Source organism: Centruroides vittatus, unplaced genomic scaffold (genome assembly GCF_030686945.1).
Source record: "Centruroides vittatus isolate TY-2023 unplaced genomic scaffold, ASM3068694v2 contig_89, whole genome shotgun sequence".
NCBI classification, from domain to species: domain Eukaryota; kingdom Metazoa; phylum Arthropoda; class Arachnida; order Scorpiones; family Buthidae; genus Centruroides; species Centruroides vittatus.
In genome coordinates this window covers 612,155-639,656 of record NW_027122580.1, presented here as the reverse complement: position 1 = coordinate 639,656, position 27,502 = coordinate 612,155, and the positions used below count along the sequence as shown (strand labels likewise).

The 27,502-nt window shown below is 32.3% G+C and overlaps 1 protein-coding gene across 1 annotated transcript in view; it reads left to right on the top strand.

Annotated features, from left to right (window-relative positions):
* The window catches only part of LOC136983807 (DNA excision repair protein ERCC-6-like), a 115,209-nt gene that overhangs the window by 78,413 nt on the left and 9,294 nt on the right, over nt 1-27,502 (top strand). The window contains exons 14-18 of the mRNA XM_067280664.1: nt 10,157-10,346; nt 15,151-15,397; nt 15,466-15,589; nt 19,558-19,748; nt 22,766-22,815. Coding sequence (XP_067136765.1) covers nt 10,157-10,346; nt 15,151-15,397; nt 15,466-15,589; nt 19,558-19,748; nt 22,766-22,815 — 802 coding nt within the window. The remainder of the gene's footprint in view (nt 1-10,156; nt 10,347-15,150; nt 15,398-15,465; nt 15,590-19,557; nt 19,749-22,765; nt 22,816-27,502) is intronic.

The following is a 27,502-nucleotide window of genomic DNA, read 5'->3' as shown; positions in this document are numbered from 1 at the left end:
CTGCTGGGGATAAGAATATAGAAGTTTATATGTTAGCCATATTTCAAACTGAATTCCTTATTTCAAAATTTGAAGTAAAAATTCTGTCTAAACTGTGGTGTGTGTGTGTGTGTTAACTTGTACATTTGGATTGAAGTTTACATTCCTCCATACTGTAAGAGAATAATAGACCACCAAAAACTAATCTGGTCAATGTGGCTTTGTTTTTACAATAACACATTTATGGGTGTCACCTTACCCATTAACTACTGTTTTTGTTATCTTATAAAATACAGTTGGGTTTTGGGGTTGCGAGATTGGGCTACAAGTAGCAGATTGAAATATTTGTAGAGCTCTATGCTATCAAATTTGTAGTTAGTTGTGCATGACTTACTACTATAAAAATAATTTGGATCCATTTTGAGAATTTTAATTTACTTTTTATAGAACCTATCTGGCAACCTGTGAGGTTCTCATTGGATATGTGCTGTTTACCTGCAGTTTATTTATGATGATATTAATTAATGAAAATAACATTTTGTATACATTGCCATATTCTGTTTTCTTAATAAATTACATCAGTTACATCGCATTTGGCATATTGTATAGAAAAACATACTGTAAATCTTGGATAATTCAAAGTTGTGACTATTTTGTCTTGTAAATTTTGAACTAAGGAGGATTTCCTACATTTTATTTACTTACAAAATCTTGCAATCAATAAAACAAAAATTACTTGAAAACAAACAAACTAAACCACGACATCTGTAGAATTCAGTGTAATGAAATTATTGTATATTTTACACTGATTTTTATATTAGTAATGCGATACAGATTCATCATTGATTTTTCTGATTTTGTTTGTTCTACACCATTTAATCTAGACAGAATTATAAGAAAAATTTCTGTGATCATTAGACTTGTTTATGGAATGACCACATGTTTAGATGGATTGTGCATGTTACATTTGCTGTTCATTCCTCTATTCTGTATAATTTTCATTTTATTTATATTTAACATTAATATTTACATATTTAGTAGATGCTATAGTAAAGTGATATTGAATATAAATTCATATCCAGTTCATATTAAATGCATGCGTAATTTTTTTCATTAGTCCATAATACAAGGTATTTCACTCAAAAGCATCCTATTTTAATTCACCATAAAAAATGAATGGTTTGATATATGAAAGCAACAAGTGGCATCTAGTGGGAAAACTCAAAGATTTAGAGATTTTTTTTCCTACGGCATGAAAGGTGATAAAAAAAAGGGTGAAAAAACAGAAAGTGTTGTGAGTTCTTGCAGTGGATATGCAAAGACTTAGCCAGTAATGATTTTTTATTAGAAAGTACTGCACAGTTTCAACTATACAAGGGCAGTCAAAAAGTTCCTGGAATTAGCCTACAGTTAGAAAATGCAATATAAGATAAGCTTATGCATTGCTGATTGGTTGGAAGCTCAGCATGTTTATTTGCAGTGTGATAATTCTCATGCAAATTTAGTCTTGCACAGTTATTACTGTAGCATTTTTGTTGGATGTGACTGCTTAACATTTGGTGCAATGTTTCAGTGTGAGCAGCATGCAAACATCAAGTTCATGTGCAAATTGGGGAAAGTTTTGAAGAGGTTGCTCAATGCAGTACAGAGGAAGTGACCTGACAAGTGTCATGGACAGTGACTTCTTCATCACAATAACGCACTGAGTCACACATCACTTGTTGTTCAGCAATTCCTCACCGACTAAAGCATTCCTGTCGTCACTCAGAACTTACTTTCCAGATCTTACTCCCAGTGACTTTTGGATGTTCCCTATTCTCAAAATGGCCTCAAAGGGACATGTTTTGGAAGCAGAGAGGCCATCATATTGAATACGACAGTCCAACTCCAGAAGATTCCAAAGGAAGCATTCCGTGCCTGCTTTCAACAGTGACAGGATCGATGATGGGACAAGTGTGTGTGTGTGTGTGTGTGTGTGTGTGTGCAGGAGGGACCTACTTTGAAGGTGATTAGGACTGCATATCTCATGCCACTACAGTGCATGATCACAATTCCAGGAACATTTTGGCTGCTCCTCTTATTATAAAAATCCTGTGATTGGCAATGTAATCTTACATATTGTTTTCAGTTTTTAAATACTGTATTTAACATTTTTAATGAAATTTGGATTGAATTTAGTTTCTTAGAGCAGCTATTGTAAATCCATTACTAGAAGTAACTTCAATATTGCAATATTGAAGTAACTTCTAGTAATGGATTTACAACTTTTTGAAGAAAATACTACAGTAGGTAGGTGGCAGATATTGACCTGCAAATAGAATTTATCCCCCCCATGCCATATGAGTCACTAGTATTTGAAAACCCAAAAACTACTTGCTATACTCTATGAAGTAGTCCCTTTAACAGGTTACATTTCAGGAAAATAAGATCTAATAGTAGTTACATTATATAATAAACAGGTGGTCAATACAGAGAAAAACTAGGCCTAAAATCCATGGAGTGAATTTCAAGCAAAATAAAATTGGTCAGCATTGAAAAATGGGCCTTGTTACAGATGTGGTCACGTTTGCAGGTTTCATTGTATATTCTTTAAAAGTAATAAACAAATACAAAGAAACATTATAATCAAAAATTTTCAGAAGAGTTTGACATGCGTATTTCAGACTAGATACAGGGATATCTTGTTTTAAGCTATTTTATTAGTATAGTGATTGACTTTTCCTTAAGAAGGTTTTAATGTTAACAGCATGCTTTATTCATTTATGTTTACTTTGGCATTGTATTTTTAGACTTTATATGCACTTCCAAGTAAAAAAAAAGTTACTTGTTAGGAACCAAATCCATCATATTAATAAGGTATGCCTATATTAGTCTTCAATAAAAACAGCATTATGGTATTTTAAAGAGTGTTTCTAGTCTGTGCAAAAGGGTATCAAAGAAAACAGTGTCTTTAAATATATCTTTAAAAATGTTTCTTCTGGAAAATACACATGTGAGATCTGCCCTTTATATTACATTTTATTACTTAAATTTTTTCACTTAAACTTTGCATTTATTTTGAAGAAGTTTCAAGCGGACACGTCCTGGTAACAGAAGTACACAGAACTTTTGTTTTCCACTTCTAAAAGTATTATGTTTTAGCTTCTCTCTTACTTTAAAATAAGAGATTAGACATCTCTATGAATTAAAATATTGTTTCTTAGAGTTTGTACTAAATTGATTGAGTAAAGGACCAAAATCTTCCCATTTTTCGGTTGAGAGAAAGGAAGATGTTTCGACATACTTCCAATGCAAAGGAAGTTGACTTTCCTTTCTGCCAAACCCTTATCACCACCATTATCATAAAACTTTAGCATCATATGAAGATTCACCCCTTGTTATATCCCCCATACATCCTATTGACGTATAGAAAATCCTATATTTTGATTGGACAAAATCTTTAAAATATACCGAATTTTGCACTTTGAGAGAGGAGTTTTTGCCGGTGTTCCTCGAGATTCATTCCAAACCCGGAAGTCGTCACTCCAGTCTGCTGTCGAAGATATTCGCCGATTCTGTAAAGAATTTTGGCTGAAAATTTCATCATTCTAGATCCCAAGAACTTGCTTCATATCATCTGAATTTGATAAGGTAGTATGAAGTACGGATTAATGTAAACTCTCTTTCTCTGCAAGATAGGTTGAATATATTATTTTGTAATCCATTTAATTTGTTTTATTAAATCTTTGTTATTTTTTTAACATTGTCTTATCCTTGTCTCACCTCCAAGCCTATGTCATTTCCACTTCCCCGTGACCCTCCCACTCGAAATTCCTCGTGAACAAATGTTAGCGTGCCTAACGCTATAACTAGACTGGTGTCAGGAAAACAACTTACAGGGGATCCTCATGGAATCCTGTTTCTCATTTAAGTCTTAAGGGGGCCACACACATTAAGGAAATCCTTTGAGGAATAACTGTGCGGGCCTGGCCTTGAGGAAATTCAGAATTTCCTATCACCCACACACGAGGAGGAAAATTTCTGTTAGTCGGCCATGGTATCTGATGACGACGTACCGGCTGTTCTCGGATGTTTATTGGCAACAAATTGTATTAAAACTCGCGGGGAAAAACGTGCATAGAAGTCTATGTGTAAGTAGTAGTAGTGGTGGTTTGGATAGCACTGATCATAAAATTAATTTTTCAAAAGAAATCTTGGGCTTATAGATTCTGTTAAAAAGCATCAATTACCAGCGAAAGATCAATGGCAAGTCGATTTTACTACCAAAAAAAATTCACGGGTTAAATTTTATAGACGAAAAACCATCGGATATAACTGGCTGGATCGAACATAGTAATTTACAAAATTTATTAAATTATTTCTCAACATATAAAGAATTAATTATATTTAAAGGTGGATAGATGGGGGGGAAGTCTCTTTAAAAACTGGAGCGACAGTTATTTAGATATCGAACTTCTTGGGTGTCCAAGATCAGATAATAATAAAAGTAATTGTTATTACCACAAATATTTTAAAAAGCATTGTTCTTTTTGCAATATTCTATCTTACAAACAATTCTTAATTGAACAAAAAATAGATATTTTCAAAATCAATACGTTGTATAGGAATAAAAAAAAAAAACTTAAATCAACACCTTAATGTTCGCTGAGAGATTTATTAATGTAACTAACGTTTTCGATCTAATCGATAGATCATCTTCAGGTTAAACAGAATGTTTCTTAAATGGAACATCAATTTCAAAATTTGAAAATATAACCAGTAACATCAATAAAAAAGTAAAACATTGTAAAAGATACAACAAGTGTAATATAAAAACGTTATACTCGTATCCAATTATAATATTATCTATCCTAACCAGTAATAATTCACCATTAAAATATACTAGAGCTCACGTGCCTCATAAGTTTTTAACGGCATATTTCCAAGCCGAAGGAAGACCTTCCGCGTCCCTTGCGTTAATACATTTATCTTTTAACTTGCTTCTGTAAATTTCTAACCTTTCAGCTGTTCTTGCCAAAGTTGGGGAATGTACCTGTTTTATGATTTTCGCCTCATTCCATCGTACCAAGGATCCCTCTGCTTGCCCCATCTGGGCTAGTACTGTTGTATTGGAACCTTTTCTAATATCATACTTATGTTCCTTGATCTTTATTCCTAAGTTTCTAGTGGTAACCCCTACATACTCTTTATTAATACCTATAAGCTGGTTCTCGTAGGGAATCCTATACACACCCGCCTTATCTTCTTTTTTAACTAACCCTTTATCGTTCCTAAGTATTTTATACAAATTCGGAGCTCTTTTTAAGATCACCCTTGTATCCTTGATGCTTGCTATTTCTTTCATAATCCCTCCTAGATACTTATTGTATGTAAATTTAGTGTACCTGTAAGGCCCGTGCCTAGTGCCTTTATCATATCTGGCTTCAAATTTTCTAATAATTCCCTCGATGACTTTCCTCTTATAACCTAATGTTCCCGCTATCTGTATAATTCTTTCTATCTCTGTATCCCGGTCTATCACATTCTCACAGTATATAAAGGCCCTTCTAATCAATGCTCTAAATGCCGCTAACTTATATTTATAAGGGTCATTAGAGCTTGCAGGAATATATAGTGGGCTATGCGTTGGTTTAATGAATACGCCAGTGGATATATGCCCTTTGCTAAATATAACATTAATGTCTAAGAAATGTACCATCCTGGAGCTTTTTTGCTCTAGCTTCAGGTGAAGGCCCTCTTGGTTCTCGTTAATTCTATCTACAAAGTTAGCAAATACTCGATTGTTCTTCCATAATATGAAAATGTCATCTACATATCTCTTGTAGTATACTATATCCCTTTCGAAGTCTTTTTCTTCTACTTTACTAAAGTAGAAGAAAAAGACTTCGAAAGGGATATAGTATACTACAAGAGATATGTAGATGACATTTTCATATTATGGAAGAACAATCGAGTATTTGCTAACTTTGTAGATAGAATTAACGAGAACCAAGAGGGCCTTCACCTGAAGCTAGAGCAAAAAAGCTCCAGGATGGTACATTTCTTAGACATTAATGTTATATTTAGCAAAGGGCGCATATCCACTGGCGTATTCATTAAACCAACGCATAGCCCACTATATATTCCTGCAAGCTCTAATGACCCTTATAAATATAAGTTAGCGGCATTTAGAGCATTGATTAGAAGGGCCTTTATATACTGTGAGAATGTGATAGACCGGGATACAGAGATAGAAAGAATTATACAGATAGCAGGAACATTAGGTTATAAGAGGAAAGTCATCGAGGGAATTATTAGAAAATTTGAAGCCAGATATGATAAAGGCACTAGGCACGGGCCTTACAGGTACACTAAATTTACATACAATAAGTATCTAGGAGGGATTATGAAAGAAATAGCAAGCATCAAGGATACAAGGGTGATCTTAAAAAGAGCTCCGAATTTGTATAAAATACTTAGGAACGATAAAGGGTTAGTTAAAAAAGAAGATAAGGCGGGTGTGTATAGGATTCCCTACGAGAACCAGCTTATAGGTATTAATAAAGAGTATGTAGGGGTTACCACTAGAAACTTAGGAATAAAGATCAAGGAACATAAGTATGATATTAGAAAAGGTTCCAATACAACAGTACTAGCCCAGATGGGGCAAGCAGAGGGATCCTTGGTACGATGGAATGAGGCGAAAATCATAAAACAGGTACATTCCCCAACTTTGGCAAGAACAGCTGAAAGGTTAGAAATTTACAGAAGCAAGTTAAAAGATAAATGTATTAACGCAAGGGACGCGGAAGGTCTTCCTTCGGCTTGGAAATATGCCGTTAAAAACTTATGAGGCACGTGAGCTCTAGTATATTTTAATGGTGAATTATTACTGGTTAGGATAGATAATATTATAATTGGATACGAGTATAACGTTTTTATATTACACTTGTTGTATCTTTTACAATGTTTTACTTTTTTATTGATGTTACTGGTTATATTTTCAAATTTTGAAATTGATGTTCCATTTAAGAAACATTCTGTTTAACCTGAAGATGATCTATCGATTAGATCGAAAACGTTAGTTACATTAATAAATCTCTCAGCGAACATTAAGGTGTTGATTTAAGTTTTTTATTTATTTAATTCTGCTGGGTACGAGTGTGGTTTATGTTGTATAGGTATTTAAATAATAAGTAACAAATATAATTTAAATAATTATTATATTAAACTATTTTTACTATTTTACTTTGTCTTATTGTTAAAATATTATTTCAATTGTCGTGTTTTAATTTATTCCGATATTAGAACAAAAAAGTAGCAAATATATATTAATAATTCTTAACCACATCCAATATTAGTACAAATTGTAAAAATTATTATTGCAAATTAATTTTATAATTTAATAATTAAAAAGAATTTATTAAACTTTGTCTTATTGTTAAAATATTATTTTAAATTGTCATGTTTTAATATACAGTGAGTGGCCAAATTATTATACTCAAACAAAAATTTGTCACTATCTGTGAAAGTGGTGGCTGTAATTAATTTATTATTGGAAGAATGTTATTGTTTTTTAATTTACTGATTAACCACTATATCTGGCAACCTATTCATTAGTGTGGTAACACACAAATGTTTTTTTTTTTTTTAATATGACGGCTGCTAGTGTCAGTGCATGTCAAAAATTTTACTGTACTGGCTTGTGAAAAATCTTGGCTTTAGTGTTATCGACTTATTATTCAGTAAGTATTGGATTTTTTACATTTAGGATTATTCTAATACTTGATCAATACATTGTGGTCATGGTTTAGTTAGTTTTTTGGGGGGGTTGTCGACCGACCTAACCAAAAAATGTTTATTAACAGATATGGGGAAGTGTGCTGGCCTCACACTGAGGAAAAGAGCAAGGATTTCGACAATGTTATGGTATCAATATAACCGGCGTCAAATTGCTGATTTGTGTGATATATCACAGTCCAGTGTGCGTAATATCGAGCAAAACCCTGACGCCGAAATACCGATCGAGGCGGATCGAGCTGGTAAATGCAGTCGAATACGCATTACACCTCGAACTGAGCGAGAAATACGTCGGATTACACTTGAAAACCGCCAAAAGCCTTGGCTCGTTATTTTAAAAATTCTTAATTGAAAACAGAGTACAAATATTGGAGCGGACTTTCAGGCGAAGATTTGTAGAGATGGGACTGAAATGTTCTCAACCACTAAAAATCCGAAACTCACTCCTGCCACGAAGGCCAAACGTCTGGCCTGGGCCAAGGAGCGTCGACACTAGACACAGAAAGACTGGAGCAAGGTTTTTATAACCCTAATACAAGAATACACATGTTTAGAGTATTTTTCTTTATAAATTTATACAAAAACAATTTTCTTGTGGGTTTGTTTCTCGGACGAGTCGTCAATACACATTTTTCAAGACAAAGCCGAGTTTGTTCTGCATGAAAAATTCAATGAAGACTGCATCGTGAAACTAGTAAAGCATTCTGCTTCAGTGATGATATGGTCTGACTGGACCCCTATGGAGCAGCAAAGGGACTGGAAAGCTGTATATTGTCCAAGGAACTATACATCAGGATTAGTATAAGAAAGTTCTGGAGGAAAAACTGATCCCACAGACAGCACAATGGTTTCCTAATAGGAATTTTATATTCATGCATGACTGCACCCTGTCATAAAGCCAAATCTATCACAGAATACCTAAAAACAATCAGATTAACACCCTGGACTGGCCGGGAAAGTTGCCTGACTTGAATGCTTTAGAAAATGTGTGGGCAGTCCTGAAAACTGAAATTTCAAGGGATAAAATTATAACAAACAAAAGAGAACTGATTGAAAATATTATTAGAGTACGGCACAAAACTCCAAGTAGTAGCCATATCATGCATTGAAAGCATGCCATGCCGTTTTCAAGCCATCATAGAAGCTAAGGGCAGAGTAACTAAATACTGAATAATATGTATTTCTCTTTTAGTAGACTATTCAACCTATCTACACACGTTTAATTTTTATTCCTAAATACACTTACTAGTATTAAAACGATATATAATAACTTTAGAAACCATATAACTATTGTATTTCATAACTTAAATTGACAAAATACAAAGAAATAGTTTTGAGTATAATAATTTGGCCACTCACTGTACTTTGATATTAAAACAATAAATTTTTTAAAATGTAAAAGAAAATGATAGAGTATCAAGATGTTTTATGAAAACTAAAGAATGAGCTGAAAAGTTTTCTAAATATTATTTTCAGGTCAAAAATTTCTCAAGTAAATTAAAATTATATATAATTTACTCAAGAAATTTTTATCTGAAAATAATTTATAATGTGAAAAATTAATTTTTCAGGTTATAAATAATAAAAGTTAAAAAGGTTATAAAAAAATAATTCTTTCAAACATTCACGAGACAGTTACTCACGAGTCTCACTACTTATCAGCCTCACAACTGAACGACACGACAGTACATGCATTAGTTGGCCTGTGCAGTCCAAAACTGTGCAGGAAAATCAAATGGTTTTTCATTTCTACTCTGGTGGCCTGTACAGTTTTTCCCCACACACTAACAGGAATTCCTCAAGGCCAGGCCTGCACAGTTATTCCTCAAAGGATTTCCTTAACGTGTTTGGTCCCCTTTAGGAAGCCAACCTTCGGCCCGGCGGACCAGTTTTATTGACTGGACAGCCAATTAAGTCATACACGAGTTATACCAACTCTGTACCCCGGTTAGTCCCTCACACACACAACAAATATAAATGAATTTAGGTAATATGTTGGGGGAAGTTATTATTTTGAATTTAATATTTTTATCAGCATTTGTAACTTAATCTTTTTTTCAAGTACAGTAGATATCCACATTCCACGCTTATAACTAGTGTAAACATTCTGTTATTACTATAGGAAATTTAGGAAATTTTGTATTTAAAGTTTTTTCACTATTAATATAATTTCAATCTATGGCACTGAACCACTTAATGACTGTTTTTAGAAACCAATTGGACTTTAAAACCAGGAATCTGTTATAATTAAACATTTCTTTTTTTACACACATTAATTATTTTTCTCATTTGTTCTTACAAGTAAAATCTGTAACAGATGTAAGTTTTGAGTTCTTCTCTATTTCAGAGATTTATGTATTATTGTAAATAATGTTATATGTATATGATTTCATTCTAGATGATCCCAGTTGGAATCCGGCAACAGATGCTCAAGCTGTAGATAGGGTTTATAGAATAGGACAAGACAAATCTGTTGTGGTTTATCGATTGATTACGTGTTCAACAGTAGAAGAGAAAATTTATAGAAGGCAAATTTTTAAGGATTCTATTAATCGTCAAACCACAGGAGGAAACAAGGATCCACACAGGTATTTTAAAATTACAGCAGACTTTTACTGCTTTTGGGATATAATAAATACAATTTTTTAGCCTAAGTACATTTGGACTGAAAAATCCATCATAAAATGCTCAAGTATAGCTCATAAAAACTTGTAATATATATTATATATCAATCAATTCCAACAATTTTGGAAAAGAATTTTAATCAAACATTATCAAATTAAAGTACTAAATTTATATTTAAGTAATTAATTTTTAAATTAGAAAACTTACATTATACTTCAACTAAAATAAATTGAAACTATTGTCAATATTTTCTCTTAATAATCCATTTTTTATTTCTTTTTTATTCCTTTCCAGCTTGTTTGTGTATGCTAGGAAAGGAATATGAATCTTTAATATTAATTATTCTTTGTTGTATGCCTCTTGTGTATATACAGTGATACCTTGGTTTTTGTTGATAATCCATCCGAAAACAATCTGCGAAATCCGAAACAGACGAAAACTGAGGCAATTATTTCCGTACGAATCAATGTAAATCCAATTAATTCGTTCTAGACACTCCAAAATACATACCAAAAACACATTTTATAGAGAATTAATAAAGCGTTCAATACTAAAAGCAATAAGAAATTAATATAAAAAAAACTAATTTAAAGGAAAGCAATGGAATTGTTCGGCTAGACACTTGGGGTAATGTCTTGTAGAAACTAATTGGACATGAGCTTCTAGCCTATATCGCCCCGTGGTAAAATGTGACGTACTTGTCATGTAATAGTAGTTGTATGTGTTTGATGGTTGTATCGAGGGGAATCATGCCTTCCAGGAAATCCGTTTAAGGGTAACCGGGTCCCTATTCGGGCGTTACAGACGTGAAGAAAACCTGGAAAACTTCACGTGGCCAGCCTGCTCTGGCCAAGCGCGAACCCACAACCAAACTTCCAGTGTTTGGGGAACGAAACCATTGGCCAATGATGGGCTGTTGCGGGGTAATGTTCACACAGATACAGATATATTTTATTCAACACACTAGGTACAGCATATACTGGGTGTCACATAGATATAACCCAGTTTGATACTGTGAAAATAATGACATGCTAGATATATAGTATTGGTTACAATTATTAGAGTGGATTAACAAGGAATTTGTAAGATATTTGCAATTGATAATTATGTACAATAGTTAGTAGGATATAATAAAATAAAAAAATTAAATTAAATATCAGGTACAATTAATTCAGTACACATAATCAATTAATACAAAAGGAATTAGTTAAAAGTCCTTATTTACAGTGTATACATGCAATGACAAACAAGTTTACAGTCCAATACAAATTACAATGTCTTAGCAATATGGTAAATTGACATAAATTTGAAGATGCACAGGATGGGTTACATTGATGAGATGATTGTCACCAAAGCAATAAGCACGTGACTAGGTGAGGCAGGAAGACAAGGTTATCTTTGGGCAGAGGAGGCTAGGAGTAGGCATTGACCATGGTTTGTTCAAAGTATTTAGTGATGAGTGTTAAGAAAGCATCATAAGTGTCCTCGTAGTCGAAGATTCTCATACAGTCAGTGGGCCATATTCCTCCATGTGCTTCAATAGTGAGGTTAAGGCGCAACCTCTCTGGTTCTAACATCGGGCATTCAAAGTAGTGTCGACCTCCATCCTCGACACCGCACAGGGAGCAATTAGGATTGGATGCATTAGTGAACCTTGTAAGGTGAGTTGAACCTGCCATGATTACTAAGGAATTGACTAGCACAATGGCAAGGTTTGTACCACCTGCTAAAGAGAAAAGGATCAATGAGAGGAATGAAATTACATGTGGTATGATGGTTAGTATCATTTCAGTCCTGCTGCCAGGAAAGAATAAGACCAAGACTAGGTTCTTGATGGTTTTAGAAGTTAGCTTAGTATAAGAGATAAGGAGGTCGGTGTCATCTTCTGCAGATTTCACCAGGGCATTGGCACGCTCGTTACTGGGCATGCTCTGGTGGGCTCGTGTCCAATAAATGAAATAGCGGTCGGTAGTGTTGTTGATGTTATCTTTTATTTCTTTGGTGATGGGATGACCGGTGGCACTTTGCAACAGGGAGATGGATGAAGCACTATCCGAAATAATGGCCAGTGTTGTTAGCGTAGTTGGTGACTGACCAAGGCACTGCCATTCTGATGGCAAACAACTCTGCCTGGAATATAGAACAGTGTTTGCCCAGCCAGTAACGTCCAGATGCAATCTCGTCGCTTTTGTGGAAGGCCACAAAACCGCTGCCCACCTTAAAGTCTGCATTTGAGCCATCTGTATAAATTTCAATGTTTGCATGCTTGGGCTGAGAGAAGGTGATTAAATTGGGTGTTAATGTTCACACAACGAGAAATAACGCCACACTGTGTTAGAAAACGTGTGGGTCACCCATTGTTTTTGCAAAATTAGCAGCGAGGTCACTTGAGCATGCCAACAAAATCCAAGGCAATTGGCGAAAATGAAGACAAATCTTTTGTGAAAAAATCGACGATAACCAAAGTCAACGAAAACCGAGGTATTACTGTGTATAATTTCTCTGCTTGTGAAAAATTCTCTTGCCTTTTGACTCTCTCAAAATATGAATGATTCTGAAAGATCATATCACTTGTTTTTATGCATTCATCAGCCAAGGCTGTCAGAGCAAATGTTAAGAAAAAAATATGTTCTTTATGCTGAATTCCTAGGAATCTCATGAACCCTAGATATGCTAACTGGTTTTCTTTTGCATCTTGCATAGGTACCTCATAGATTACTGTTTATTCTTTTTCTTTTCTTGCATCTTTATCATTTCTTAGGATGCTTAAAAATGTAGAATTACTAGTAATAATTTTTTTCTTTCTTTTTTTACAGTTCATGTAATAAAGAAATTGTTTATAAATTTCTCTATAAATACGTGATCAAATATTTTTACAAGTACTTTAAAAGTCTTGAATATATGTGTAAATTTTCTGATATGTAGTTAAGATTAAGATAATAGAGTAATTAATTATAGTAATACAGTACACACAGTAATTAAGAGGAAATTAACTTTAAAAGTACAAGTTCAAATATATCAGCTTGTAAATTATAAAAACTTTGTATGTGAATGGATTACATGATATGATACTAGTCTTCTTGGTATTGAACTTGATAATTATGATTAGTAATACCAAATTTCTTTTTATGTTGCTTGAATTAATAATATAAAAGCCATCATGTGTGTTTTTGTGAATTCCCTATAACTCCTGCAATTTTTGTCTAATTAAGGAGAAATTTTAATTATATTCTTTTTATGTTTGAACAAAACTAAAAGCTATTCAATTTGTGAAAATATTAGCTATTAGCTTCAAAAAAGGTTTTATTGATTTTATCTTACAAGGAGACAGCTAGATGTTTGCCTCTGCAATTTGAACAAAACTTGGTGTGCATGTAGTCCTAAACACAAACAGATCCTTGTCCAAAAAATAGGACCCACTTCTCAAGCATTTCCAAAAAATGGATTTCTGAAAATTGAGAGTGTAGCTTATAAATCTTTGGAAGAATCACTTGTAATTGAGATAGCTGAGTGGATGTGACACTAGATATAGGAACTGCGTGATGTAGGTTTGAACCTTTGCACTTTTTTTTTCTGTGTAACAATATGATTTTATTATTTTACCCATATCATTAGTGGTATTATTTCTCACATTTAAAGCTTATAACACAAGATATTAAAAAAACATGATACCATTTCCTGTTTAGTGAAATGAAGTCTCTGTAGATTTAACTTTTGTATGACATTAAATAAAATTTTTATTTCTTCATATTTATTTTCAGATACTTTTACTCCTGATTACGTATTATGTCAGCACAAGCAAATAAGCTTCAGACATTACTGTGGATGATCAAAAAAGACAAGTCTGGTATGAATATGGGGTAGCATAGTTGCAGTGTTTTTTTTAATTGTTAATGTTATAGACAATTTCCTCATGCACTCATGTTTGTTACACTTCAAATATAACAATATAATCCTATCTGAAAATTAATATGAAGAAGTAAAAATTTTATTTAATGATATACTAGAGTTAAATCTACAGAGACTTCATTTTTGCTAAATAGGAGATAACCTCACCTTTTTAAATCTCTTTTATAACCTTTAAATTTAAGGATTTACAATAGTAATAATAATGCTAATGATGCAGTAAACTAATAAAGTAAGCTTGTTACACATTTTTAAAAATTCTAAGAGTGGAAAGGCTCAAAATTGCAAAGCTCCTACACCTAGCGTCTTATCCACTTGGCTATATCAATTATGTGAACTGAACATTCTAAAGACTTATAAGCTAAATACTCAATTTTCAGAGGTCCATTTTTCAAAAATGCTTGAGAATTGGGTCCTATTATTTCGCTAGGGATCTGTTTGTGTTTAGGGTTGTGTGTTTGCCTAGTTTTGTTCGAATCGGAGAGGCAAACATTGGCTTTTTCCTTGTTAGTGATGTCATGTTACATTGACATTAGTGACACATTTACCTTAAGTTACATTTTTAAATGTTTCAGTAAATGGCATAATTTTAAATTAAATTAAATATTAAATTAAAAAATTGTTACATTGTATTACTTTACAACAATTTTTTTTATAAACTTTCCATAGTGACTTTGCAGTCATTCTATTATCCAGTCAGAAGTTAGAATCTAATGAGCCTGTAATTTAAAATGTGTTACCACGCATCTTCAATCTGTTATTTCATAAAAAGTAGTCCATATGCTTGATGAGAATTTCTAGTAATATGATCATCATCATATAATATCTTTTTCAGTTTTTAAAATTTTTAAATGTTTCTAGGTACTTCACTAAACAAGAACTTAGAGAGTTATTTATTCTTGAAAATCCTTATCATTCCACAACTCAAATGCAGTTAGAACAAATGCATGCAAGCCAGAGGGTCACAGATGTAGATTTAGATAGCCATATTGCATTTCTTCACAGCCTTAAAATATTTGGAATCAGTGATCACGATTTAATGTTTAGTGGAAATTTTTCGGATAAAAGAGATGATGGACAAATTCCAGAGGACTACATTCGACAAAGAGTAAATTCAGTTAGCAATATTTTCTTATTAACTTTATCAAATAAACTAAATTGAAAAATTATTTTAAGGTGGAAAAAGCACAGATGATGCTCCAAATTGAATCTGCGCAAACAATGGAAGATATCGAAACTAATAAAATATTTGCCAGACCCTTCAATGTTCCGCTTAACTCAAGAAAAACGAACAGCCTTGGTAAGTCTATAATTATTTTTATCTTATGCCAAAAATGAACATTTGATGAGGATTACTGAATTCGTTAATTTACTTATTTTATTAAATATTTTTTTCTATTTGTAAACCATTAGTTTTGTTACAATTTTATCCAGATTGTAGCAATAATGCTGCTTTAGATTACTGCTTTAGATGGATATCAACTATCTATTCATGTTTTATATAACTTTTTTCTTTCAGAGAATACTTCTTATAATAGTTTTCTCAACTAGCTTAAACAGAGCATATCTAGTTATTTGAAATTCTCAATCTATAATTTCAGATAATTTATTATTAATATAAGTTTAAGAAAAGAATAATGAAAACCAATCTTCAAGGAATTTCGTGTGTAAGATAAATGCTTGAAATGTGAAATCTGATATTTTTATTATAGATTTGTCCAGAATGTTCACATATTTTGCAAATAGAAATTGTTTAAATTTTTCTAGAAGCTAGCTAGTTTTGTCACCTTTGAAGTAGTTCCTCCTGAGTCTAGGCACCAACTCCAGCTTTTTTCTGCCATGAACGGAATAATTCTTTTGGAATGATGCACTACTCTACTAGTGAATTTTCCTTAACGGCATCAATGGATTCAAAATGGTGACTTTTGGGAGTGGATTTTAATTTGGGAAACAAAAAGAAGTTTGTTGGGGCTTAGTCTGGTGATTAGGGAAGTTGGGGATCAAGTGACATTGAGTTCTTCACCAAAAACTATTATCAGTAGGGATGTGTGGGTGGGTATATTGTCATGATGCTCTTTTCTTCCTCACTATTTCACAAAGGTATTTCATTACTTCTGGATAGTATTCATGGTGAATGACACTTTCAGAATCAAACAAAACAGTGAGCAAGACCACATTCAATTGAACTTAACCTTTTTGGGTTATGGTGAAGATTTTCCATCCACTGTGGTGACTGACATTTTGTTTCCATCTTGTACCCATAGGCCCTATCTTATCCTCAATGATGATGATGATGATGATCAGACCTAGCCCATATCAGAAGCTCTTCACTTGCACTCACTGGAAAAAAGAAATTGCAAAATGCAATCAACATATGTTTATACAAATGAACATAACACAACAACAAATGAAGATAGAACAAACTGATTTTGGCAGATAGTGCACAATACTTTCCGCTAGAGAAATGTCCAAGTTTTATTCAAATTCAATTATCAGTTGGTGTGTAATTTAAAAAGTTTATGAACATTCCAGACAGACCTTGTATGCATAAAATATAAAGTATGCAGTAAGGTTCAAAAGTTCTTGGTCTGAGTGAGAAGTGTCAAATAAATTGAAAGATGTATATTATTTTTCAATATAGCTTTCTTTTATTGCAATACATTTTTCATAACGTGGAATTAACAAATTTATACAGTCAAAACATTACTTTGTCTTTGCTCTCAAAATGTTTAAAAACAGCTACCTTGACCTCTTCATTGCTGTTAAACTTTTGTCTGTGAAGATCAGATTTCAATTTTGAAAACAAATAGTAGTCACTTAGGGCCAGGTTGGGACTGTACAGTGGATGAGGAAGTTTGCTGAAGTGGCATTCTTTAATGGCATCTTTGACATGAAACAGTGTGAATGGGTGTATTGTCATGCAAGAGTCACATGCCTTTTGAAAGTATCCCTCCTTTTCTCTTTTATTTCATCCTGGAGTTTTACCATCAGATTGGGATAATATTCAGCATTCACTGTAGAATTTCTTTTCTTGAAGTTGATCAATAAAATATCATTGTAATCCCAGAAAATCATTGCTATACCCTCCTTTTGAAATGCTTTTAGCTTCTTTGGAGAATATTCCTATACATAGCACCATTCCATCAATTCTCTTTCAGACAGAGGATCATAGTACAGAACTATGGTCTTATCCCCGGTGTCAATAGACTGCAGAACTTCTTTGTTCTCTTTGCAGAGCTCTAAAAACTGTTGAATGCTGTTGACCTGCTTGTGTTTTTTGAATTGTGGAAGAAATTTTGATTATCCAATATGCACTGACCTTATTCATTAACAAATGTTCATGAGGAATTTGAAGAACTGTTGTTTTTGACAAGTTTAATCTTACAGAAGTTACATCGATCTTTCATTCTCAACAAATGCAATGCATTCTTCAGTAAATGCTGTGGCTGGGTGTCTGCTGCTTCATCAAGAGATTTCCTTCCAAGTTTAAAAAGTTTTGCCCATTGTTTTATTGTTGAATACAATGGAGAAGCATTGCTGTATGAATTACAAAGGCATTTGTGAATTTCTGATGATATTCAATCTTCTTTTGTCAAGAACTTTATCACTGCACAATACTCAAAATTTTACATAGTGCATACAGGATATGTTAAGCCACATTATCTGATGTGCAGGAATGAGAATATAAAAATACAGTTGAGGGTGCTAGTATCTCAAATGTCAAGCTTTACATGCTGCCATTCATCTTTCTGTGCATGTGCAAAGTAAGAGGCTAAGAACTTTTGGACTTTACTACAGTAGAGTCCTGAAAACTTGGCACTTCGATAACCTGGCAGTCCAGATAACTTGGCCACACTCCCACTTCTCCACCACGTGTCTGGCACATTATGTCCGATGCAGAAATTATTGCTGCTGTCACAGTTAATGAAAAAATGTCGGTAAATGATGAAGACGTTGATGTTGAGGACTCCATTGTACAAGCTCCTAAAATATCACATAGTGAGGAACTAAAGGCTGTCGAAACCGTTCTTCAATATTTTGAACAACAAGGAGCGTCGGTAACGGACTTACTGTTCCTTCATCATCTTCGTGATGAAGCAGCAAAACGCAGAGTGCAGTGCAGAAGACAACAGGACATTACACATTTCTTTTAAAAAAAGTAGCCAGTTTTTGCAAAGTCGGCTGGTTAATTTTCATTATAGACAGCTTTATGCCTCATAAAGTATTTTTCTGAGGTCTGTCTTATCATATAAATTACTGTACACTGTGTATTCATTCATTTTCGTGATAGTAAGGTTCTATGCCTTCATAAAGTATGTACTTTTCCTTTGTTTAAGGGTATTTGGGCAGTTTATTCTCTGTTGTATTCTCAAGCAAACAATACATACAAGTACAGTACAGTATTTTCTGAGGAAACACTCGTACTTATTCTTTTTTAACCCAATTCTCGGTAACCCGGCATTTTCACAAACTCTGCCACTCTTCGGTCCACATTAGACCACGTTTTTGGGACTCTACGTAACCAATTTAGCAATGTATTAATATCAAAATCAGTAGTTATAAGTTAGTATTTTAATTAAAATAGCAGGAATGATTGGTCAAATGCTTTTTAATGTCTATATAAATCGCATAAGTAATAACTTTTTGTTCTGTAGACTTTCTTATAAATTACTGACAGTAGAATGATGCAAAATTCCAGTGTTGAGCAAATTAAGTCTATAGGAGATTTGAATATAGCAACAGCATCCATGCATGATTTCAGTTTGAGCTTTTATGACCAGATAAATACAAGCAATTACTATTTTTAACTATTGAACAATTCTATGTACATTGAGGATAAATAGATTTTACAAAGGAGCCAGATGAGTATCTTAAATCAAGATATCTGGCTTTCATCTCTTAACATAAAAATCAAAAGTCCGAAAGGTTTGCAGAAAAGATGTAATAATTTGGTAGTCTTGAAACCAGCTTGTTATGTATTTTATTCACAACAGCAGAATGTAAATTACAAATACTCCAAATGTTTAGATTATAAATTTTTAAAAAGCTGATTACTTTTAAATGTATTTCTAACATTAAAACAAAAATGACAAATTAGCTTAACAGTTAATAAAATAATAATCATTGTTATGACGATGACAGAAAAAAATGAAATTATCTTGAATTTCTTGAATTTTTTTTCTTCAGTTCTAATTAAAATTAATACTTTATTTAGAGCATTTGAGTATTTTATTACTTATAAAATGTATTTTTTAATTTATTATATAGATAACAATAAAATTCAGTCTTTTCCTGAACCTCTAAATATGGTTGATTTTAACACATCTCTAGAAAATATGCATATTCAAGAGAAATCTATTGATGATATGGATACTAGTACTGCTTCTGCTACAGTTTCTAAACCTAATAATCTATTGGAGATTATGATAAATGAGCCAAATTATAAAAGTTCTTTTGAGGTAAGAAGAAGATCTATTAATATTTTAAGGAAAGTTTCACAAAATTCTCTTAATGTTTTATTTATAATATGAAAAAACTTTGTCAATGTGTACTAGTTATGGCAATTAAAAGTTTGTGATGTTATATTTTACTTATTTAGTTTAATTTTAAGTGGAATTTCAAGTCACATGGCAAGATGTTACTTATGAAAACATCATTTCATGTAGCATTGATATACAGTGGGGTGTACTAGAATAAACATAACTGATTCTAGAATTTTGTGTTATAGCATGTGTTCATTTTAACATATATTTCAATGTATGTATTTAGGGGTAATCTGTTTCAGGTCTATAGTTGGGAACAAAGTTACCAACAAACACAACCATTTAAACAGGAAAAGATAATAAATTTATTTAGGGCTGAATGTACCAAGTTACCATATAAACTACAAAATAACTACTTTTAGAATAAATTTTATTATGTCACTAATCTAAAGAATAAGCTGTACTCATTGCTTGAGTTTCTCTCAGTAACGTGACTTGAGAGAAACTGTAAATGGGAGTAAACAAAACCATAAGACAGATTGGAATGTATATGTCTATATTAGAAAATTTGATGAATTTCATCAATGACATTTTAATATAAGTGCTTTATATTAATAAAATAATCAATCATTTCATATCATAGAGTAAGATTCATTTAACTCTAACAATTAACATAAAAACGTGGCTTTTTAATTGAAATTGATTCTTAAAACTTACTTCCTCTATACAGTATTATAAGATCTGATCTTTCTTAAAAGTAATCTAAATGAACGTTATCTACATTGGAATTAGAACTGGTCAGTCATCATGTTTCTTTGCTAACCTACAGAATAAATTTTATCCAATCGAAATCGGCTGGTTAATTTTTCTGGTAGTTTATCCTAAAGATTTACATTCATGTAACATGTTGAGGATTATTTTATAGATTAACGTTGTGTAACAGACCTTTAATTATACATACTGTACATATAAAATTGAAAAGCATAAATAATTTTTCTTTAATGAAAACTATGAACATAACTTTCTCTAATAAAAAGCACACACCATGTAATGCACATGAAATGTAAATAACTAAACCTTACAAATGAGAACAATGATGACTGATGCTCTAATCAAAGCATGAAGATTCAATATGTCATTTGTGCACACAGGTTAGTGGTCAATAGTATTCCTTCACATGCAGCATACCCAACTGTTTGTTTAAATGATAATTAAGCAATAGATTTTTAATGCAAACTTGTTTGGATTTTTCATTTTGTATGGGGTCTTGTATCTAACAATGAACATAGCTCTAATGCTATCAATTCTATACTTATAACAAATAGTTCTTGAAATATGTCTTGGTGATATAAAAGTCAAAATTATTAGAAACAATACTCATAATAATAATAATAATAATAATAAAATATCAAACTACAGTATATTGGTTACTATAATAATTGAAAAATCCAAAATTTCAGTGAATTTCATGTCCAAAAAAGGCATTTTTGAGGTTTCTACAATTTTTTAATTACTCATTTTTATTTCAGTGTAATTAAAAAGCTACATTTGCGTAGAAATAGAAAAAGATATCTAAATGTCCAACTTAAATAAATCATTTAAACTCTTTAGTTTATATATAATAATCATATTTAATTTCATTCCTGCCAGCCGGATGACTATGGCAACCTACCACTGCAGGATCAGGTATCAAATCCAGATAGGCCAAAAACCCCTAGAATATTTCAGGGAATGCTCAGTCCTGTATTATGTCAGGCTCAGGGCTTTGCCACTTGGCCACCCCATTGTGGGTCTGATAAAAAAAAAGTCCTCTTATTGCACATGCTAAAGGTCAAAGAAAGATTCATATTCCATTACATTGTACTGTATATTCCCTGTAAAAATTAGTAACAGATACAGAAATAAGACACTTGCAATTATTTGAATACAGTCAAACCTCAATTTTTGAACATAATTTGTTTCTAAAAGTTGTTCTAAAACTAAAACAAATTTTTTCATAAGAAACAATATAAAATGGGTTAATCTGTTTCTAACTCCCAAAATAAAGCCTTTTTTTACTTTTTTTTTAGCTACATTTAATGCTAAAAATTCCTACAAATGCAATGTAATATTGTATATAATATAATACTGTATTATATATATATATATATATTCATCTTTAAAAGTGATTAAGTCAAATTAAATAAAAATTTTATATATATATATATATATAAAATTTTTATTTAATTTGACTTAAGCACCTTTAAAGATGAATTCTTGGATGCCATTTATATTATGTGATTCTCGATGTGGTTTTTATTAATTTAAATTTGTCTGAAAAATGGAAATATTGATATCTTTTCTTCAAGTGCATCAAAATCTAATTTAAATAGCAACATCAACAATGATTAATGTCATGATGTCTAATGGTGCAGGCAATCTCAGCACCACTAACTTCTGAATCAGTAACCCTGTCATAGATTGGTCGGACAGTCAACTTTCTTTAATGTAGGAAGTATAGGAAGTTGATTGTGTGTGTCTAATCTATGGTCAGCTCTTGCTAAGAAGCTTGTTTGATAACCACATTATCATACAGCAACTGGGACAAATATGAGTTCGAAATTCTGTTTGTGAACAGATTTGTTCAAAAATTGAGGTTTGATTATATTTCATAATTAAAATGACAGAAATTAATTACACATGTATATAGATTGTATAAGAAATCTGCATCGAAACAAGAATTCAAAAACTGTGTTAAAATGCATTGTGGTAAGTAAAAAGTTAAAATAGTTTTAATTATCTTCATTCTATAAATTTTCAAGTTTTCTAGTGTAGTTTAAAGTATATTTTTAAGTTCAACCAAAAAAAAGTTTATTTTTGAAAATTATATACAAAATGTAAAGAAAATATTGATATTTTTTAACTAATTTTTGTTACAAATATCTTTTAAAAGAATTTTTTACATTTTACAGTCTGACACGTATTATAATTTAAGTAAAATATTTCTTTTGTAGATAGAAAATACTGAAACAATTGACAAATTAGAAATTCAAACTGAAAAAAGGTATGATATCTAATTTATAATTACTTGAATAATTTCTATTAATATTGATTGATAGTATTTTAACATGGTATTTTTTGGATAAAGGATATATAAGCAGTAATAATTTGAAAGGATGTAATAATAATTATAACACAATAATTATAGTCTGCATCAGTGGATTTAAACAATTGCAGGTAAAAAATGTTTATAAAATAATAATAATAACGTAAAATGGCAAGGCCGTATTTGGGACAAGGTTATGTCTCGGAGACTCACTACTAAGTAGGATCACTTCGACACTCACAGCAGGTCTCGTTTTCATTTTCTAATCTTCTTTGGTATCTCTGGTTTTGAGCACAATCGTTCAAACTTCACCAGCCAAAGCCACAGCCACAACCACGATGCATTTTCAGTGAAATTAACCTATCCAATGTCAAAATTTCTGTCCATTGTGTGCTGTCCTGGGTTGAATTTTTGTCAATGTCTAATGAAAATTTCCTGTTTTTGAAAAAAATAATCATGGCTATTGTATCATCCGAAATTATTTTTTTTTTAATTTTGCACAAACAAAATAAATATATTAATAAATGTAAAAAGAAAAAAAAATTATATTTCGAAAGTTAGTTTTAATATAAAATTATGACGAGTGTCATCTACTTTCAAAAACGTTCCGATGCTGAAACGAGATACCTCGGGTCAACCACTCAAGGTCAGCCCATCACAACCAGAGATATATTGGAAATAACACAGGACAGGTAATGGATTTTTTCAAAGATTCAGTTGTCAAAATTCGATTTTGCAATGTTCCCATTTCCAACAGGCAATGCATGCACAAATCTCGCACTAGTGCTTGTTTGTAAAAAGAGTGTTGCCATTTTGTATTTTATTTTGACTGTTCTTGGTCCCCTGAATACTTACAAGTTTGGTTTTTTTGTGTGTGCGTGATTTGGGTACCTAATATTCTGTGCCAAATTGCAACTCCTGACATATTCTCCTTCATACCTCTAAGCTGGTAAGCCAGGATGGCACTACGATTTTATAAACAAGACATAGTCTTGTCAATAAATACAACACTCACAAATGACACATGCAGAAAATTTCATATCATGCCAGAAACCATACAACACATCACTTCTGGTTGCAAACTCTTGGCGCAGATAGATTATTTAAACAGACATAATCAAGTAGCAAATATAATACACCAAGAGCTTGCAAACAAACACAAATTATTAGACATTCACGAACCATACTACAAGTACATTCCACAGACAGTATTGGAAAACAACACGCACAAAATGTACTATGGCAGAACCATAATCACAGATAAAACAATTTACCACAAAAGACCAGGCATCACACTCATTGACAAACACAATAAAATCACATACATTATAGCAGTGGCGTGCCGTCATTGGAAGCAATGGAAGCGTCGATTCCACCTTTCAATGACCTTCCCTTGTATTTTATAAAATATAAATTTTCATATTTTAATGTACTTTGCATTAATTAAAAGTAATATTTTATTATAACTGCATTATGTATCTTTTACAAATTTCTATACTACATGTGAAAAAAACGATAAGATTGCTATTGTATATTCGAATAATTCGGTGGCGGAAGGAGTGTCGAAACTGGGTCAGTTTCCAATCAGCCAGATTATATAGGCATTGTCACATGCGATTTACAGAGCACCAACCTCACCCGGTTTAGCTGGTAGAAGCAACACACGCATAAAGCATCTAATTTTATATCCCGGACCGGTTCTGAGCTGTCAGCCGCCTGCCTGCTAGATGTTCGGCCGCCCTCGCCCGATTATGTGAATCATGAATAGACTAGATCAACGGCGGGCCAGCTACAGCTGGCGAAAAGTTTCTATCCAGCCCGCGAGATCTTTAATAGATTATTAAATTAGAAAAATAACTAATTAATAGTTATTTTTCCAATTCTTTGTAATTTTCAAAAACGATAAGAGAAATAAATGTAGTAATTAACTTTTTATTTATTTATTTCATATTTGCAGACTAAAAAAATTACGAGTCACAAGAAGGCGTCAATTAACTACTACGGCCCACGGAAAAAACATAAAATTTATTCTCGCCCGTGTTATAAAAAAAGTTGCCCACCGTAGACTAGATTTATAACTTAACCCAACTGATAGGAATTTACTGGCATGTTTTTATGATAGTTCTGTATAGTTGACGGGAGTTTAAAAAAAAAAATCCATTAAAATATTTGATATATTTATTCTGCGTTTATTCTGCTCTCTCCCATCTTATATTACTTACGGATTTCAATGTTAAACCGGTGATATTACGATTTAGTATGTCCCATCTGTAAGGGGATGCAGAAAAAATGTGTACAATTCTAGTCGTGTTAAAAAATTAACTGTTACTTTGGCAGCATCATTTACAACCAAATTTAATGAATGAGACGTACAATGATACAGAAAAAGCTCTAGAATTTATTTTCCTTAAATTTATGATTTATAAAGACCAACAACTGCCGAATTATTGGGCTAGCAAATGGCTATAGTAATATTAATAATTTAAGTTAATTTGGTACTAGAGTTAGGCGTTAGGCGCCATCTCTTGCTAAATTTAATAATTAGAATTTTAATTAAATAATTTAAATAGATTTAGGCTTAACTGGAAGAAAAGAATCGGCCCGAAGCGGGATTCCTGCTTTGGGCCGATTGTTACAGCACATTACCAGTAACTGGTAACGTGTCTGCACGGATAGCAGAAGTTGCGGGTTCGAATCCCGCTTCGGGCCGATTCTTTTCTTCCAGTTAAGCCTAAATTTATTTAAATTATTTAATTAAAATTCTAATTATTAAATTTAGCAAGAGATGGCGCCTAACGCCTAACTCTAGTACCAAATTAACTTAAATTATTAATATTACTATAGCCATTTGCTAGCCCGATAATTCGGCAGTTGTTGGTCTTTATATAACGGGTTAGTTGTTGTTTATTTATTATGATTTATATATCTGTTGTCATAAAAATTTGTCTTTCCAATGTTTTCCCAAGACTACAGGTGTTCAAGTACAAAGTAACTAGTTTCGACTTATTTCTACTTAAGTAGTAGTTAAATAATTAAGCGACTAGGGAATTAGAAACATAAATAAAACCCCAACGAAAGAGCCGAAATTTTACTTAAACAGAAGCTTAATGGAACCAATCTCTTGCCGAGTACAGTGGGGTCTGTTCTCTTCGTAATATTAGATGTAATAAAGACAGAAATTTTTCCAGTTCAACGAGAGTGACCGAAAACTTGTAAATTTTGCAAATTGCCGTGAACACTTGGTCCTAAAACGAATTAGTTAGAAAACGAACAATGGACAATCTGTTAAGTTTAACATATTTAGATTTTTACAGCTATGGTGAGAAACGTTTAAAATCTACAACAACCCTGTCGCGTCCTTTGATATATACTAGTGATGCGACAAAAGAGGCATTCGACATTGACCGGTATCGGCACCCTCGGGATTTGGCACGCACACACCTACCGTCTCTGATTCCATTCATTAGCCACTCGTAGGGAGCTAGTATTTCACTAAGTGGATTGTTTTAAGATTTAAAAAGTAAAGAATATTTTGTTATTTTTATGTACGTTTCTTTACAAAGTTATATTTAATTATAAGTTTCATTAAAAGTATATTCATACAATTGAAGAATTTTTTGTACTAGGTATGTATATTCGTCGCACATTTTGTTTTACCGAGTAAGTTTTTCTGATAATTTTAATTTTAGCCCTTACATCGTGGCTAGTGATTCAAAAATTTATTTTAAAAAAGTTTTGGCTCGAGACCGTATAATGAAAAAGAAAACATTATTAAAAGAGAAAGACCGATGCCTAAATTAAATATAAATACGTCGACAATAAAATTTCGACATTTTGACGATAAAATTTATGACGAATGACGATTCTTTCGTAAAATTGAAGCAATTTGGAAATCAAAGAGGAATAGAATTTAACATTGGTAGACAATATAAAATAAATATTGAAAATTATAACGAGATAATTACGATTAATAGGTATATCTAAATTAATAGATGTTATATGTTTTTTCTCAAAGCAAGAATTGGCATTTAGAGGGCATAGGAAATTTATTGAATCTAATAACAGAGGTAATTATATTGAACTTTCTTATTTATTAAGTACTTCAGATAATCTATTAAAAATACATTTAAAGAAGTATACGGTTTTTACTGGCTTATCGAACAAACGAATACGAACGGGCCCCGACGCGCAATTAATTGATTGCCCCTGAAAGTCGGCTTCTTACAGAAACACAGCTTCCCTATCATCAAATGTCACAGCACGCCACTGCATTATAGATATATATCTATTCCAAACAATGTACAAAATACATTTACTGAAAAAATTAGCAAGTACACAGAACTCGTTCAGGAAATAAGGCATCTGTGGAAGATGGATAGGGTGCTTATTGTACTGTACCTGCTGTTCTCTCCTGTACTGTACAGGTGTCATACCACACACATTACACAAAAGCCTGGGCACACTACAATTGAATAGAAATACATACATCACACTACAGAAGGCCACTATATTGAATACATGTCACATTGTTAGGAAATTCCTGAATACAGACACAGACACACTTATTTTTTGTTTTGTGTTGGTTGCTATGCCTTGACTCTGGTCTGGCATAGTACACAGCCACCAGTGTCAACCAAGTATAACT